The sequence below is a fragment of the Tachysurus vachellii genome, chromosome 3, assembly GCF_030014155.1.
Source record: "Tachysurus vachellii isolate PV-2020 chromosome 3, HZAU_Pvac_v1, whole genome shotgun sequence".
NCBI classification, from domain to species: domain Eukaryota; kingdom Metazoa; phylum Chordata; class Actinopteri; order Siluriformes; family Bagridae; genus Tachysurus; species Tachysurus vachellii.
Genome location: NC_083462.1, coordinates 23215990 through 23234461, shown reverse-complemented (window position 1 = coordinate 23234461; position 18472 = coordinate 23215990). Strand labels below are relative to the sequence as shown.

At 37.7% G+C, this 18472-nt stretch overlaps 1 protein-coding gene across 1 annotated transcript in view; it reads left to right on the top strand.

The window, feature by feature from the left end:
* The first annotated feature begins 212 nt into the window (after positions 1-212).
* Positions 213-18472, top strand: part of ppp2r5a (protein phosphatase 2, regulatory subunit B', alpha isoform) — a 30918-nt gene continuing 12658 nt past the window's right edge. The window contains exons 1-2 of the mRNA XM_060866326.1: positions 213-903; positions 15026-15222. Of these exons, the coding sequence (XP_060722309.1) occupies positions 744-903; positions 15026-15222 (357 nt within the window). The 5' untranslated portion in view covers positions 213-743. The remainder of the gene's footprint in view (positions 904-15025; positions 15223-18472) is intronic.

Here is an 18472-nt window from a genome sequence, read left to right as displayed (position 1 = left end):
GGGAATGAAACGCAACTAACTAAGAATCTGTTTGTGGTTGTATCCCAAATCATTGCTTAAGCCCTACAAAAGTGCCCTATACTTCCATATAAGGTAAGAGGATTTGAGTCTCACTCTACATCCAACATTTGGGAAATGGAACACGACCAACTAAGACTCTGATTGGTCGATGGTATTCTGACCCTTGCATGTAATTGGATGAACGAACTGTCAATCATATACAAGCAGCGTAGTACTCTATCGGTAGGCTAAAATGACTGTAGCGGTCAGTTAAAATGTACAGTTTTCGTCCTGTACATTCAGCTTAAAGGTCAGTTCTCGGTTAAACAGCACTACATGGCTCTGATATGCGATAGAATCGACTGTACCGCCTGCTTTTTAATAGATTCTGACGTGATCCGTGTGCTGGCTGCGGAACAATCTGTAATATTTAGACCAACTGCGTGTAAAATGATGTGTGGGGAATTATGACTAAACCCGGCATCACGACAGCTGGGTGTTTTTATTATACGAACGACTTTTACTGTTTGTTCACGGGACACTAAACGGCTCGGAAACTTGTGGATTACTTTATGAAGTGTTGTCGTGTCGTAGGAAAACTTTTCACGACAGTTGACACCGTGAAAACTTGTCAACGGTATTTCCGATGTACGGCTGTCGGAATAAAGCTCAGTTGTTGCTAGGTTACATCATATTTTTAGGTTAGCGCTATATAGCATTAGCTACAAAAGACCTGAAAGAAAATGTCGGCGGTTTCTGCTACCGAAAAAGTGGACGGGTTTACACGGAGATCCGTGAAGAAGGCGCAGAAGCAGAGGAAATCGCCCAGCTCGTCACGCTTTCGGAGCCACAGCTCCTCCGGGGAGCTGTCAGCTTTACCGCAGCTCAGAGCTAACGTTCACGGTAAGAGGATCATCCGAGTTGGGCGTTAAACCTCATGTTTATACTGTTTACTTGCTTCCACTGTTGCTACTACTACTAGCCTAAATCTCACAATAAATAACCAGTTTTTTTTATATCGATCGTATAATATTTATTCATTCAGGGTCAATTAAAAAACCCCCAAAAAAGATCTAAACATGAAAGTGAGAATTCTGTTATTTTAAAAGACTTCAAGAAATATTTTATATCTAAAGTCATATAGTAGCCTGAAGGCCTGTGTGTTTACTTACTTACACCAATAACTAGTTATAGGAATACTCGGCGGATGATTGGTCATCAAATCAACCAATAAATTCGCCGCGTTTGCTCATGAGGCGGGATCGGACCAATCATAACTTTTTAAGCTTTGTATCGCGTTAACTTCAGTTCATAGTTTGTTTCTATGGCAGCGCACGCCGCCATTTTGAAAAATAAATACTGCAAATAAATAAATAAATAGATAAATAAATAAATAAATTTATATTTTGCACTCTGACATATACAAGACCGACATTTAAGAACATATTGAACTATAAACAATGTATTTTGTTAATATATTTCTTTCATTTTAAAATATGCAAGGCAATATATTTATTATCATGACCAGATACATTATTTATATTTCCATTATACTCTTAAATATAGGTTCAGATGTTTTTTTTATTCATCTCTTCCATGCAGAGGATCGTAGGTGGGGATATACTGTGAACGGGAAAGCAATCCGTTACAGGACACAATACACACACATTCACAACTAGGGAGTAATTTAGAGATGTCACAGGAGATACACAGAGAAACAAAGTGTGGACCCTGAATATATTATGGGAATACTACCTGCTGTGCCAGAATTATTTAAATTTGGCCAATTTTTCAAAATTTGCATGATCCTAATATGATCAATGCAACGTCTCTGATAAAAAAAATTCACAATTCAAATCTTATTTGTCACATACACAGACATGCAGTGAAATGCTTTAAGTTTTCGCATATCCCAGGTTATTATGAGCCTGGGGTCAGAGGGCAGGGTCGGCCATAATGGAGAGCCCCTGAAGCAGTTGAGGTTAAGGGCCTTGCTCAAGGACCCAATGTTGATGTCTCAGCAGCTTGTGGGCTTGAACCCCCGACCTTCTGATCAGTAACCTGAGGCCTTACCCACTGAACCATCATGTGCCTCATACTGAACCCACTTTTTGTTAGTATCCTTACTGTTACTGAGGTCTCATGTGACTCGCACCTTCTGGCATTAATGTCCTAAAGAGAAAAAAACAGTAATTGACCATGACTCATGTAGTAGAATTCCAGTAGATCAATTATGTATAAATTATATACCTTCTCTAAATGTGTGTGGAAGTAAATGTTAAAAGATTAAGAATGCATTTAAAACATTCATAAAAGAATATTAAATTGAAAATGAAAAGTCCTTTGTCTGGATTTGGTGCATGTGTGCACAGCATGCGCTGGGTATTTTGCAGAAAGCTGACAAAAAGTCTCTGTTTGATCTGTCACTTGTTGCAGATTTTCGATAAGTGACGAATACTCATCTGTTCCTTTATCACTCACTACTGCATACATGAGCATTATCAGATTTCAGGCATTTTTTTTTTTAGTTGCCAAGTCTGTTCAAAGAACAAGCAAAGAAATAAACTCTACTTCCTTTTGACTTTTTATTGTGTGTGTATGTGTGTATGTTTGTATCTGTGTATATATGTGTTTGTGTGTATGTCTGTGTGTGTGTGTGTGTGTGTGTGTGGGTGTATTTAAATGCAGTACACCTCACACTAGTGCTACACACCTCAATACTGTACATACAGAGCTTAGTACTTGTTCCAAATCCCACTTCTTGCTGCCCTACGCACAAAGGTTGAAACACTTTGAGGCTGATGGTAGAACATAATGGTGGGGATGGTATTATAATAATAATAATAATAATAATAATAATTTATATAATAGATTTATCTAAGATCACTATACAATACACAGAACTAGGACACTTTGTGCTTGCCTGGTGGGATAGCTAATGAATGCATCAGTTGTCCACCTCTGTGAGTAATAGCGTGTAATTTAATGTGAGAACAAAATTTTCTTTCATTGCTGGGGAATATAAAAAATATCTTTTTTTTCTTACACAAGCTGTTGCTTAAGTTATTCAGTGAGACTGAGTTCAGAGTTCATTATTACATGAGTCAAGAAAAAAGATTTAATGTTTATCTGCAGTGAAAAGAATGACCTGTGATAACAACCAAGGCTAAAATGATTAGAATATGAATCAGATTTTTTTTATGTTGTTAAAAATATCAGTGCGTGTATTTAACTGACAGATCATAGGATATTCAGGGCAAACAGCACCAACAAGAGCAGCATATGGCTACTTTTGAAGTTCAGTTAGAAATCTAGCAATAAAGGTTCAAATGTAATAGGACAGAATCCTAAGGGTTAAACTTTAGTTGAAGGCTTTGTTTCTGATATCATTTAGATATTCCATCTATCAGCAATACAAACCCTAGTTGTAGAGTTTATCACTATAGCACGTTACGGTTATATGAAATTATTAACCCAATGTTAATAAGAAGAATCCAGCCAAAGTACAGAACTTAGCAATCCAGGCTTAAAGGAAATGACCATGAAACACACGAAATAGGTTTATATAGAATTATTTTTGGGCATGTTTAGTGATCCTGCTGCTAATTTGCTCATTTTTCATCTGGTTCTGTATTTCTGTTCTTTTCTGATGGGACGTTAGTGGATGTCTACAGCTCTGTTGTCACGGATCACATGGTAATTCTAATCAGTAATATGTCTCTCACTCTTAATATGACTTTTTCCTTTACTCTTAGGGATGAACTAGTACAGTATGACTATGCTTTTTGGTATTAGCTGATAATAATACTGGACATGTCTCAGATGAGATTCTGTATGAGTTGAAGAAACAGCAACAGCTTCTTTTCACTGTAATCTGTAACTCGAGGCTGACCTGAAACCAGCCCAAACTATTCCAGCACAGAAAACTGCCTGGAGACACGTTTAATTTTTTTCCCTTGGTCTTTGCAAGAGAAACAAGGCTGATCTATGGACATTAACCACTTCGTAATCCCCCTCTGATAAATACATTTTTGCAGTATATATTATAATATAAGTGGTTCTTACATCACAGGTACACTGTATGTACTTCAGCTTGGTTTGCAGAAATCTTAGACTTAAGGGCTGTCCCAAATTATGTAATATACATCATGTACTTACACTATGCACTAAGTACTCTGCCATCTAGTCTGTGAATTTAAGAAGGTTAGTTTCATGGTCCTCCTGGTGGTCCAGCGGTAGGATCTCGTGCTGTCATTGCCGTGGCCCGGGTTTGATTCCTGGGAAGGGAGCTAACCCAGCCACCGAAGAGCTAACTCTCAGCGCTGGGCCCAAGCCCAGATAAAATTGGGAGGGTTTCATCAGGAATGGCATCCAGCGTAAAAAAACGTGCCAAATCGAATATGCGGACCACATGATCCGCTGTGTCGTCCAGGAGCAAGGAGCAGCTGAAAGAAGAAAAAAAAGCATTATCTCACATCACAAATGACACCAAACATGAACAATGCGACAGTAACAGCTTTAGCAGAATATGGTGATTTTATTATTTTTTTTTAAATGTTAATAAATAAATTGCACAACGTGGGCTAATTTAAAAGATTTTTGTAAGGCATCTTGTCTTCACTGGGGTGTCTTGGCCATTTGGGTGAAGAATAAAAATCTGTCTGTTGACCCTCCTCTCTTTTACTAAGAAAAGCTGTGTTGAGTGCATGATGTGTCCAACGTTATACGTTTCTTTTTTTTTTTCATTTGAATAAATGCATCATCCAGGTACTTGAAGTTCACTTCTTCTTGTTGGAACTTTCAGTGTGAAAACATGTCTCACACAGTTCATACTACAAAATGGAAAGAACACTAGTTATTTGTTATAAAATGATATTTGTTGAAAATAGCCCAATCTGGCAACCCTATAATAACTGCTCTGTTCTCTGCTACCTTCTTGAGCACGGGGCAGCATAATTGTTGTCTTGTAGTCTTTTTGTCCTACACTGTTTGCACCGGGTTGCACAGATGCACTTTATATAGCTGGGACCAACTTTCTTTAAGTCCTTAGCTCTGTGTTTGTTCTATGTAGCATCGTGATCCTGGAGAAACGGCTCATTTTGTTGTGAACTGCTCTGTTCTCTGCTCCCTTCTTGAGCACGGGGCAGCATAGTTGATGCCCCAGTGGGCCTAAGTCAGTGCTTGTTTCAGTTCACATTTCTGATGAGTAGGGGCAATAATAACGCTTATGGAGATGAGTGGGGCAGTAAGAATGCTGTCTCACTTCTGTGTAACATCTAGACAGGAAGTAATTAAATGGAACAACAGCATTTATCTGTCCGATAGTGACATTTTTTTAATTCGTTGGTCATCCAAAGACGCAAGTAGTATTGTTTAAAATATTATGACGGACCTTTAACATTTGTTGAACGGATGCTGTCAGTTCTTTGACGACATAAATCACACATTATAACACGATATCACACGAATCTTTTATGACTAGTTATATGATCACAGTATTAGCGTTATACCTGATATACTGATACCAGTATCAGCAATGATGCAACACTGATTTGAACTCATAACCCATAACCTTCTGATGACGTGCACAGAATTGAACTAGGTCTTACTGACATTACTTACATCCGGCAACCGCAATCATTCCAACATGGATTTCAGATGAACTGCATTAGGCCTAGTGTTTTTCAGGTTGAAAATGAGACTGTTTCTAAATGTAAACTTAGTAGAAAAAAATTAACAGTAGGTAGAATCCGAATCTAACATCTCCATTATCTTAAATATGTCTGTTAGTTATACCGTGTGAAGTGTGAGAGAAAGCTGGAAAGGGATGTGATCACAATGGCCTTCCCCATGGCTCTATTGTACCGTTATTAGTCATTAAGTACGCAGTAGTAATGTAGTTAGTCATAAATTCAGCACAGACTGTGTATGCGCCTCCTGAAACAGAGGTGTTGTTTCCATCCACCTGTTTTCATGAAGATTTTGAATCAACATAAGAAAGCTGTGAGGAAGCAAGTAGAAATATGAATATTAAGTGTTTTAGAACAGCCAGTGCTTTAGGCAGTGTACGTTCACAGCTTTTTATGACTGGGTATGATCATCTCGCACTCTTCATGTGACATTTTTACTTCTTTTTGAAGAGGGAATTACAGAAACAAAAAGCATTTGCAGTGAAAGATTTGGATAAGCATGTGTCTAGTCAGCTGATGAACCAGTATCAGGGTTCTGTTAGTTACAGTCGAGATCATCGAGAACACGACAAACACTAAAACGAGACATTAAAAACATTCTGCATTTTAAAAAAAAGGTCACCAGAGTTTATCAGATATGAAAATAACCGCGCATCAGCCAGACATAAATGGCATCTATGAAGATCTGGAATTTCTGGAATGGAGCATCATTGTTTGAATGACATTCCCTGTGACGTAAATCCTTGTCTAGTCAGGAGAAAAATGAATGTCCACCCACAAAACCAAAGCCAACCAGCAAGCTAGAATTACTTGTGTGACGCCAGAATGTCTTCGGGTGCATAGTCTCACACTTTAAGATCATGACCAACCTCGTGACCGACTGCCGTAACCCATCAGCAAACATATCATTTAACGTACACAACTGCTACACAGAATATCTTTGTTGGAGATGGATAACATGATGGACTAACAAGGGAAATGGTTGGAGTTGGACTACTGATCAGAAGGGTGTGAGTTTGAATCCCAGGTCCACCAAGCTGCCACTGTTGGGCCCTTGAGCAAGGCCTTTAACCCTCAATCGCTCAGCTGTATAAATGAGATAAATGTAAGTCGCTCTGGATAAGGGCGTCTGCCAAGTGCCGTTATTGTTAAATGATCCTTTTTTTTTTTTTATCCAGGCACTCGAGAGCCAATCAGACTGCAGCGTTTAAGAATCTGAATCTTCTTTCCGGTTGTTTTGAATAAAGTTACCGTCTTCGTACCTTAAACTAAAAGGTCCTACAGTGTTGTTATTTTAAAAAATCTTTAACCCTAGTGTAGTAATTTTGTACAATGTGACAGTATCAAAGCCTCGATAAAAGTTTTATATCGAACATGTTCCCAAGTGACCTTATTAAGCCGAGTTCTCTTATTATTTATGTCCTGCTTTTTATCCCTTTTATGTATTTTATCCTACAGCTAAGTTACATGATGTCTGAGAGTGACTTTTCAAAAACATGGAAGCATAGTGGACTTTGGTTGGGTCTGTAGCTTTTGAGTCAATCATTAAATAAGATATCTCTACCATCTGGTTCCAACTTATTCAGAGCTAAAATGGATATGCTGAAGTTAAGCCTAATACACAACCAGTTGTTCTGTTCTAGGACAATAATACGGGACGTGTGATGGTGCGATGTGGCCGTTACGACTCAAAATGGATCATTTTCCTAATTCTGTGAATCCTGCCATGTTTTATACAACAGGACTTTGACCATTATAAGTATATTTCTAGATTATATTTAGTCAACATCAAGATATTTTCAGTTATTACTTATGTTATAGCTCCAATTGACAGTCATTGCTTCATCTTTTTTCCTTAGTCTTAAAGTTAATAAAACAAAAAATCACAGTTTATGTTCCCAGTATGAAGTCCTTGGACCTTAATACTACTGCAGAGAAATTCATGATTTAAAAACACTCGCACTCGAGACTCCCGCTTGAAATATTCACCACATCTGTCCTAATAGAAACTTCAAGTATGCAAATATTTCTATAGTTATTTTTCTTATGTGTATTATGAGCTGTAAATAATGTGGCACATCCAACAAAATGCATTTTGCTCTACTAAAGAGAATCCCAAGTAAATAATACATAAATTTTAGAGAGTAGGACGAACACGATGGTCCGGATGGAGACCAGATCAGAACATAAATCTATCCAAACATTTCTTTCCCCAATGTTTTCGTTAGAGGAGCTAAGGCTCTTTAAAGACTTTGAATAAACTCATGGCCTTAAGTACATTTTTTTTTTTTTTTATTACGAACACTACAATTTCCCAATGTTACTTATTTTTTTTATTTTAAATTCACAATAACTCATAATAGCACATCTGTCTATGTTAATTTTTTTTTTACCCTTTGTACTGTGTAGTGATTTATGAAGCCTTGGAGATGAATAATCACAAATCTCTGATGGCTAATGATTAAATTACCTACAGTTCATTTCATTACGATACCTCATATAACTGCTGCTATTATATCAAGTGTTCATTCCAGTATTTCTGTACTATAGAATATACAGTATGTACTCTGGTCGGTGCTGCTTTTGTGTATTGTCTTGTGTGTTGTCTTTTAGCCTTTTTGTCCTACACTGTTTGCACCGGGTTGCACAGATGCACTTTATGTAGCTGGGACTAACTTACTTTAAGTCCTTAGCTCTGTGTTTGTAGCATCATGATCCTGGAGAAATTGCTCATTTCGCTGTGTACTGCGTCAGCTACATATGGTTGAAACGACAATAAAAGCTTCTTGACTTCTTGACTTGAGATCACTGACAAGAATATGGCTCTGGGTAAAAACTGTAAATAAAACCAATTCAGAGACATTAATCTGACAGGAAGTCTATATTGACTCAATTAAGCACTCTTTATAACTGTGGTAAGCAAAAAAGGATCTCATATCGCACACCACATCAAACCCTGTAGAATGGAAGCCGGTGGGTCGTCTGCTGTTGTAGCTTGTCTTCTTTGAGGTTTGATGTTTAGTGCAAACTCATAGCTGTAGAGAGATTATATTAGTTAGCGTTTCCTTCCTGGCAGCGCAAACCAATCTGATCTGTCTTAGGGCCTTTTTACATCTGGTCACTTCATGTGTTTTCTCTGATCCGATAGCTATCTGATTTGTTAAAACTGTTCCATTTACATTAGGCCACATAAATGTGTCTTGGCGAATCGGATATCAATCCAATCTTTCTACTCCCGCCCAAAATGCAAATATATTTGACCTCATTTCCGGGGTAATTGAAATGGAACACGCTTTGGTGTATGCGGTTTTCAGAATGCAATCAAAAAGAAGACAAAAAAACTTATGACGGTTATGCTACAAAAAACAGCATTTACTGTTTGCTGCATTTTCGCTGGAGGCAGCAGTGCATTTTAAGACCCAGCGAGACACCTGGGTGAAAGATAACTTCCGTTTGGGAGGTGAATAGTGCTGACGTATGTGGCTTGAACAACCACATTCATTTACACCTGTCCAATTTCATCTGAAATGCATCCTAGGCCACCTCCTGAAGTGGTTTGAACGATTGGATTTATATCCGTCTCGAAAACGTTTCGGAGGGCATTTACCTGGTCTTTCTACCAGCCCCTTATTAATAAGGCAGTTCCACCTACAGAATTGTCACTCAGTGTTCTTTGTTTTTCGCACCAACTTCTGTGTTGTGTGTGTGTGTGTGTTTAAACCAGCAAATCAGATACTCTACATGATTATTTTTTTTTTCATTGCAATGCTTCTGCATGGTTTCCTGACTGGAGCAAGTGTTCAGCTGTTCCTAATAAATTGGATGGTGTGTATATGATTTGTTTCATTAAGAAAACTGCTGCGATTTGGGAGGCAACTTAAGAGTGCAGCTCTTGTAAGTGGAGTAGTTTGTCTGTTGTATAAATCTATAAATCTATATGCTCAGTGATTTTTAAATGCATTTAAATACCAAATGTTCTCATGAATTAAAATCCAAACGCTGTGTTAAAGTAGTTTGAGAGTGCACATGAATGACTGAGGTTGCTTATTGTAGTATAATTCTACTGTTCGGTGATGGCAGATTTAGTGCTTAAGTTCAGTAAACACTACTTTAGAGAAATATCTTTCTCTCTCTCTTTCTTTAATGACACCTTGGGTCTTGACTCGAGTCGTTTTTCAGAGGTGTGCTTCCTCGCATAGTGGAAAGGTGTGTGTTTACTTCAAAGACGTGACACAGATACCGACATCATGTCTCACAGAACGCAACGTGCACCCTGTCACCATGGCATCCACAAATTTGAAGTGCTAATGATGATCCCCGTGTGTGTGTATGTGTGCGTGTGTGTGTGCACGCACTCGTGCAAGAGAGAGAGAGAATCATTGAGTGCATTTGATATGATCAAAGAAACCGAGTTGGCTTTCATGTCAAAGGGCCCTTAATTTAGACAAGTGTTTACTTCTTGCTGTGACGTTATACAGATGAACTCCATCTACCGCATCATGTGCAAACAGCTCAGGCACTAAGAAGTCAAATATATTAAGAAATCAAATTTATTAGGAGGTTAGGTGATTTTCGTTGGGCTTCAAACAGTCTAAATAAAGGTGACTGGGAGAGAAGCAGGTATGAATTTTTTCAATGAATCTTTGTATACACACTCCACTGTTTATGCACATTTAAGTGTATATGTGCAATTTTTGTATACACAAGTCTGTATATGCAAACTTCCATGTCCATGCAATTCTGCGTATTTGAGTTTGCGTTGATGTACACTTCCAATTATACGCACTTCCAAGCATAAACCTTTCTCCGTATTCGCACGTCTCACTATACACACTTTTGTTTATAGACTCTTATGTGAAAGTTCCTGGAAAAACATTCATAGAATCCTGTGATTAAAAATCTAATAGTTTTGGTATAAATGTGGTTAGTGGTGAGTAATAACGTCTGTAATGTCTGTAGTTTGTCGTGTCATTAAAAATGACCCGTGCCTCTGAAAGTATTTGACTTTCTAGCAGATTCTAGAATGATCTCAGTGCAGATGCAACAAGCATCGCTAGTAAATGTGAGACAATAGCTGAACATTTCTTTGGACTCTTTTCAATAGCATGCATCATTATCCATGTAGCTGCAGAGTTTATGTTTTAAAATTTCTTAAAGCCAAAGTATCGAGTATCCAAAGCCTTTTCAGGAATTATAGAAATTCTCTTTATAAGTCGTTCATAGGCTGGAACAAACGGAGGCCACACCTCCTTCACTGACACTCCTTCAGTGGAACATACAGAGGCCACGCCTTCTTCAGTGGAACAAACGGAGGCCACACCTCCTTCACTGACACTCCTTCAGTGGAACATACAGAGGCCACGCCTTCTTCAGTGGAACAAACGGAGGCCACACCTCCCAGTGGAACACAGACACAGAGGCCACGCCTTCTTCAGTGGAACACAGACACAGAGGCCACGCCTTCTTCAGTGGAACACAGACACAGAGGCCACGCCTTCTTCAGTGGAACACAGACACAGAGGCCACGCCTTCTTCAGTGGAACACAGACACAGAGGCCACGCCTTCTTCAGTGGAACACAGACACAGAGGCCACGCCTTCTTCAGTGGAACACAGACACAGAGGCCACGCCTTCTTCAGTGGAACACAGACACAGAGGCCACGCCTTCTTCAGTGGAACACAGACACAGAGGCCACGCCTTCTTCAGTGGAACACAGACACAGAGGCCACGCCTTCTTCAGTGGAACACAGACACAGAGGCCACGCCTTCTTCAGTGGAACACAGACACAGAGGCCACGCCTTCTTCAGTGGAACACAGACACAGAGGCCACGCCTTCTTCAGTGGAACACAGACACAGAGGCCACGCCTTCTTCAGTGGAACACAGACACAGAGGCCACGCCTTCTTCAGTGGAACACAGGCACAGAGGCCACGCCTTCTTCAGTGGAACACAGGCACAGAGGCCACGCCTTCTTCAGTGGAACACAGACACAGAGGCCACGCCTTCTTCAGTGGAACACAGACACAGAGGCCACGCCTTCTTCAGTGGAACACAGGCACAGAGGCCATGCCTTCTTCAGTGGAACACAGACACAGAGGCCACGCCTCTGCCAGAGAAACTGACACAAAGAGGCCCCGCCTCCTTCACTGTGAATGACAGACACAAAGCCCACTCATTTTTCACTCTTTCTTTGCAATTTATTTTAAAATAATTGTGTGTTTGACATCAGATATGTGTCAGTATTTTGTGTGTAGCAGAATATGATGGTTTGTGTAGTGTCTGTGTGTGTATGTGTGTCTGTGTGTGTGTGTCTGAAGTCAGGCCAGGGTTTCATTATTAATTAACACCCAACACTTTTTTTTAATCCCTGTGGCTCTGTTTCTCATTGATGGTGTGTGTGTAACAGGTCACACAGTGTACAGACTTATATTGTTGATTTTGTTGAACTCATTAAGCTCATGCTACATCGCACAGTGCTTGAGGTCACCACAATGCTGCAGCTAGCATGTTGTATCTAAAGAGGCAGGATCAGAAAAGTAATGTTCATTAAATGTGGTTAAGATGTTGACTGACGGCAAATAAGGTACATGTGACTGTCAGCTCCATAAATAATGGCACCTTATGTAAAGATAGCTTAAAACAGAGCATGAAATTACTGACTATTCTATAAAAAAATAGAGAAATTTAACCTTTAATTAAACTAAAATACATTACAAGAGAATAAAAATATATCGTTTATAATACAAAATAATGCAGTTAAATCATATTTTTGTTGTTCTGCTTGTTAGTTGTTTTTGAAGCATTATTTTCTTATAAAAGAGACTTGACCACCATTTTGAGGGTTAATTGGCTTTAAAAAAAATAGATTGAAGCTGGATTATTGTCTGCAGTGAAGCAGATTATGAATAATGATATTGATCAGTGTGATGGAAAAGTGTCCACAGGCTTAAACCCAATCAGTCTGACCCAGTTAAACATCACTCTGAAACCAAGGCCAGATTAACCATGAGGCCGATCGAGCCATTGCTCTCGGGTCCTTAAGTTTTTTTCTAAAACTTTTTAAATGAGAGGTGCGTCAATTTTTAGATCAACAGTTTGTAAATCTACTGTACTCGTAAAATACTTTGAAATTTGAAAATACTCTCTTTACTTTTTCAGAGTACCGAATGCATTTTGTTGCGTTTCTGCAGACAGACTCGTATTTTTATAACCTGCAGCTTGGATGTTAGGGCGATCTGGCTGTGACATCTGTCACCCCATAGATCCCTAGGGTTGATCTGACTAAGTAGTTATCCCCAGCTTTCCTTACCACTCCATTTTTGTCTGTACCGAAGTTCCTTGCTCTGAGGAAGTGGACTGGCTTCTAGACGGATGATCGTTGTTGGTGACCCACCTTTTAAAATGTAAAGGTTCTGGTCCTTAGTCATAACAAACCATGACTGTGACTCTTTATTTTGCCTAATACAGGAACAAATATTTAGCAGCAGAGATCCCTGTTCTGGTATTATACCTACCAAGTCATTATATTGCGCAAGCATTATTAAAATATGTTAAGCTTGAACACAACACACAGCTCCTCCACTTAATACCTTTCATTAAAAACAGGAAATGTAGAAATTGTGTTTTCTTACTATATTGCCTCTACAAAATAGTTTCTAGACTGATGGTACTTTTAATCTATGACTTAATGAACCGAATCAGTATGTATTTACTGATAAAGACTCTTGGACATTTGTTCTGGATAAGACCATCTGCCAAATGCCGTAAATGTTCTTAGACTATAGACTGTTTCTTAATATTGTACACTTGTATCTGAAATGTTTACTCGGCTACTTTTCACTTATATAAACCATTTTTGCATGTTCTCCATTTTGCTTTTGAGTCTCCTCTGGCTGCTTGTTTCTTCCTGCAGTACAAAGACATGTGTTGAAGGTTGATCGGCATCTTCAAACGGTCTGTCTGTGGTGTGTGAATGGAAGTATGTGATTGTGTCCTGCAATTTATTTTGCTTCCTGTGACCCTGTGTAGGATAAACAGGACACAAAATGGATAAATTGACGGATATTTGTCTGTGTGATGATATTCGTCCATTCTTTTGACATCTGGGGGGTCAATGGTTCTTAGCATCAGTTATTCTTGATAGCTGAAGTCACATTTCAATCGAGTTCTGTTTTGCACAACTCATTACTGTATCTCATATAGCTTCTGCTACTATATCAAGTGTTCATACCAGTATTTATGCACATGTACTATAGAATATACAGTATGTACTCTGGTCTGCGCTGCTTTTGTGTATTGTCTTGTATTGTTTGTTTGCACTGTCTTTTTGTCCTACACTGTTTGCACCAGGTTGCACAGATGTACTATATGTCTCTAGGGCTACTTACTTAAGTCCTTAGCTCTGTGTTTGTTCTATGTAGCATCGTGATACTAGAGAAATGTTGTCTAATTTCACTGTGTACTGCATCAGCTATATATAGTTGAAATGACAATACAAGCTTCTTGACTTCTTGACTTGACTTGCTTATGCTGGGAGATTAAGAGGTAATTGATATATGCTTCAATTTTATTTACAAATATTACTCTATAATAAACACAGAAATGGCTGTGAACTCAAAAACATGTTTTGTGCTTGAAATGTTTTGCATGGAGGGTTGGATAAAATTCTCCTGCAAGTGTCTCCAACCTTGTTTAGAACTTTTCGTTAGAGGAAATGACTCGGAGCTGATATTTTGTTCAAGAGACACTTCAACAGGTATTTATTCTAAGAGTGCTGATCACTTAAATTCGAGTTTTTTTGGTAATAAAAAATTGTACTACAGAATAAAACCTTGGGAGATTAATTTTGTTTTTGTGAATAATTGCACTTTTTTTTTCTTTTCTTTTCTTTAATGGTGACCATGGATGGTGATCCGGAGAGCACAGTAGATGATGTTTTCTCTTTTTTTCTCTGATGATATTTTCTCTCTCTTTTTTTGTTTGTCAGTGTGTTCTTGTGCTATTTCGTTCCTCCATTAAGGAGCTGATCATTAAGATTCTAAAACTTTTTTTACACTTGAATTCTGATTTCACATGTTTTTACACGTGATTTCAAGCATAACAGACATCCACATTTGGGGCGGGGCTAATTATAACGCTGAATGGTAGAGAAAATAAGTACTACTTACTGCATATAGTTCACAAGCAGCATAACAAACAAATAATCGATAAACAATGTAATGTCCAGTGTTTTCTGTAGTGATAGATGATGTCAGATGTCATGAAAAAAGCATTTTTTTTTTCCATTTGAGACGTAAGTTTACCAAATTTAATTGAATTGTTTCCATATTTCAGATACTCCTTCAACAGAGCAGCAGGAGCTGTTTGTGCAGAAGCTTCAGCAGTGCTGTGTGCTCTTTGACTTCTTTGACTCGGTCACTGATCTGAAAAGTAAAGAGGTGAAGAGGGCCACTCTCAACGAACTGGTAGAATATGTTTCTACCAGCAGGGGCATACTGGTGGACTCCGCCTACCCTGACATCATTAACATGGTCAGCACACATCTTTTTTCTTTTTTTTTTTTTTGTAGATCTTATTGCTCATACTATGATTAAAATTGCTGTATGTGCAGTGATTTTTTTTCTCTAAGAAAACTATTGCCTTGTGTATCTCAGACAATACGGTAGTTTTCACAAATGAGACCACATCCACATACAATATCAGCTAATTTCTGAACACAACAACTGAGTATGTGTGGTATAGTAATAAGTTTTTATTATGACTATTATTCATTTTTTTTCCACAACTTTTTTCATGAAGGCAGTTTGTGTGAAATTCGTGTGAAAAGGTAAAGTAGTAGAAGTAAAAAAAAACAAACAAAAAAAAAGTAGTTATAAATATAGAAAAAAGGTATATACATGTAGAATCAAAGGTAATATAGTAAAAAAGGAATTGAAAAATTATAATAAAATATAGATAAAATAGATAGCTGGATTTAAAAAATGTTTAAAGTCATAGTAAATAATAGTGTTATGCACTGACAGAATTAATATCTAATAAATATATGACTTAGTTTAGCCATTTTAATTTTTTTAACTAATTATCTTTATATATTTTTGATCTTTTATTTTCAGATTGTATTGTTATTTACCAATTTAATTAAATATCTTCATTCTGATGTGATATACTGTATGTTAGTTACGTATACATAATACAGAGGAGTACAAAACTCTAAGACCACATTAAGACACTTTTTTTATGTTGAAGTAAACAGAAAGGTTTAGAATTTGGAAAAACTTAATGTATGATATTGACCATGTACAACTCATTTGCACACAAGGTTTTTCTGTCTTATTTGTCATATCTAAGCATGCATTTAGATAAAACACTGATGGATTCGCTGTTGGATCTAACGTGGATTTACACAAACATGTGGAGTCAGGGACACCTCAAGCACATGAATAAAGCAATGAGAAATTCTGAAATTCGTGTACATTTACGTAAAAGGGTTTACTTTGCATTTAAGTTATTGCCGATAGTTTAACTTATAATAATCACCTATGTGTTAAATTGAAAAGACGGCCAAACAGAAACGTTTTCTGTTTGGGAAAGCCACATGCTTCAGTATTAATGTTTAAAAGTTGCACTGTAGTAGTATGCAAGTTAGAAGCGCACCATGACTAAAATTCACTCTCATCCAGAAAGGAGCATGAAGCATGAAGACAGTTAAAGAGCTCACACTGCTTCTCCTTCATCTCGTATGATCTGATGCACATATACACTTCAGAATTTTATATACCAAAAAGCACATCTCCCTTTAGAGTGTTTATTTTAGCAACAAGAACATCGATGCTAGCTGCGCAACCCGCTAATAAACTTTATTACTATGGCAACCAGCAGTGGGAACAATTTTATTGCAGTTGCAGCAATAAAACCGATATACATGTGTGAACGTAGCTTTATGGAGACTGGGAAAGTTTTATCTTATGTGTAGGGGTTTTTCTGGGGGGGTTTTCGTATATATCAAATTTAGTATCGATTTTCATAGGACTGAGAATATATTTTCTCTAAATAACTGCATTATGAGTGTACAATAAATGACTTCAAAAACTATGACTATTCCAAAGAAAAAGTACAGATAATAGATTTGGACCGTAAAGCTCATCTTTATTCGAAATTGAAGTTGCTGTTGTTCGTTTTTTTTTTTTTCACTCTGAGATCAGAGAGAAGTGCTTGCAGTCATATTCATACTGCAGCATCAGAGACATGCTGAGCTTTTAGATGTGAGGTTTTCTTTCATCTGTGGCATTATAGAGCATGGTTTGTAAAGAGCCTGGAAAACCAGTGTGTATTGTGGAGTGCACATGTTTATTGAGCGTAATATGAAGTCTGTTTGGTTAATGTTATGCTCCAATATTAAGACGCGCTCATGTCTGTGTAACACACCTAATTTGCAAACATTTGTCTTGGTATGTATTAATCATGCATTATTTGAATTCTGTGTCGCAGTGGATTTGCATAACAGCCTGTTATTACAGGATTATGGCTGTTGATTTAGCTGGAGTGACTTGGGAAATACAACAGCTATTACACAAGTGTCTGTGTGCAACTTATGTAAACCTTTTGACTTTAGATTTACTGTCACTTTCAAAGCTCAGTTTAATTGAGGCGTATTGTCTAATATACATTTGACAAACTTGGGCGTTATATTGAACATTTGGCAAATAATAAAACAAATAAATTGAAAAAACAAAACAATCTACTTGGAAAGTTTTGGTGGTTGAGCTTTGTTTAATATGCTAAAGAAAATTTTGTTCTTTATTTAAGTTATGCCATCACCAGAGAATGTAAACAATAGATCTTTGAAAAATTTCTGTCTTTCTGACCTACAGTAGCTTATCTAGTCTTTCAGCTGGTCTGTGGTCTGATGAGCTGCCTTTAGCTAAATAATTAACATAAATACTTGCGATTGGATCCACAACAAAGAATCTGCTCCTCAGGCCAAGCTGGTTCATTTAAAATCTAGAGCCACATTGAATGTTTTGCTTCAATCCATTTCATTTTGAATCATTTATCCACATCTGGATCATAGCTTTCTATGCCCACTGTATTAGTGTTCACTTGCATGTTTATTTCAGCACGCTGGTTATTTTTCAGTTGTAAACGTTCACACACGCTTGTTAGCTTTCACGTTGTAGTTTTCAGTTGTTTCCTTGCTATTGCTGGTTTGTTAGTTTGTTTATAAAATGGAAGAAAAGGCAGGGATGAGCAAAAACATCCTTGTAATTGTGAATCCAAGCTGATCATGTAATGTAATCCTGGTTCTGCTGCCACTACTTGGAACTTTTCCAACACCACACACACACACACACACACACACACACAAGCACACACACATTGCAACAAGTTTCGACAAGTGAAAATCAAGATTCTTCCAACACAATCCATTAAATATTGCCCTTATGTTATGGTTTTCAGGATTTAACACTATAGTTTATAGTACTAAGTTTAACGCTATACAGTGAGATGGAAATCAGTCATTAACAAAGTTAATAGTGTGGGACACAAATGGATAGTCTTCTACAAATGTTTTTCCATGTGTGCGTTCACGTTGTTGCGATAAACTATTGAAGAGTAAACGTTATAATCGACTAAGTTCACTTTAAACAGAATTCTAGCAGTTGCCCAAACTTAAAATTATTCGGTTTAAATACACTGAGTTTCACAACAGGAAGCTGTGAACTGATGCAGAAAAACTGTCAGCTGGGTGTCATTTGTCTTAGGACGTGTTCACACAAGTCC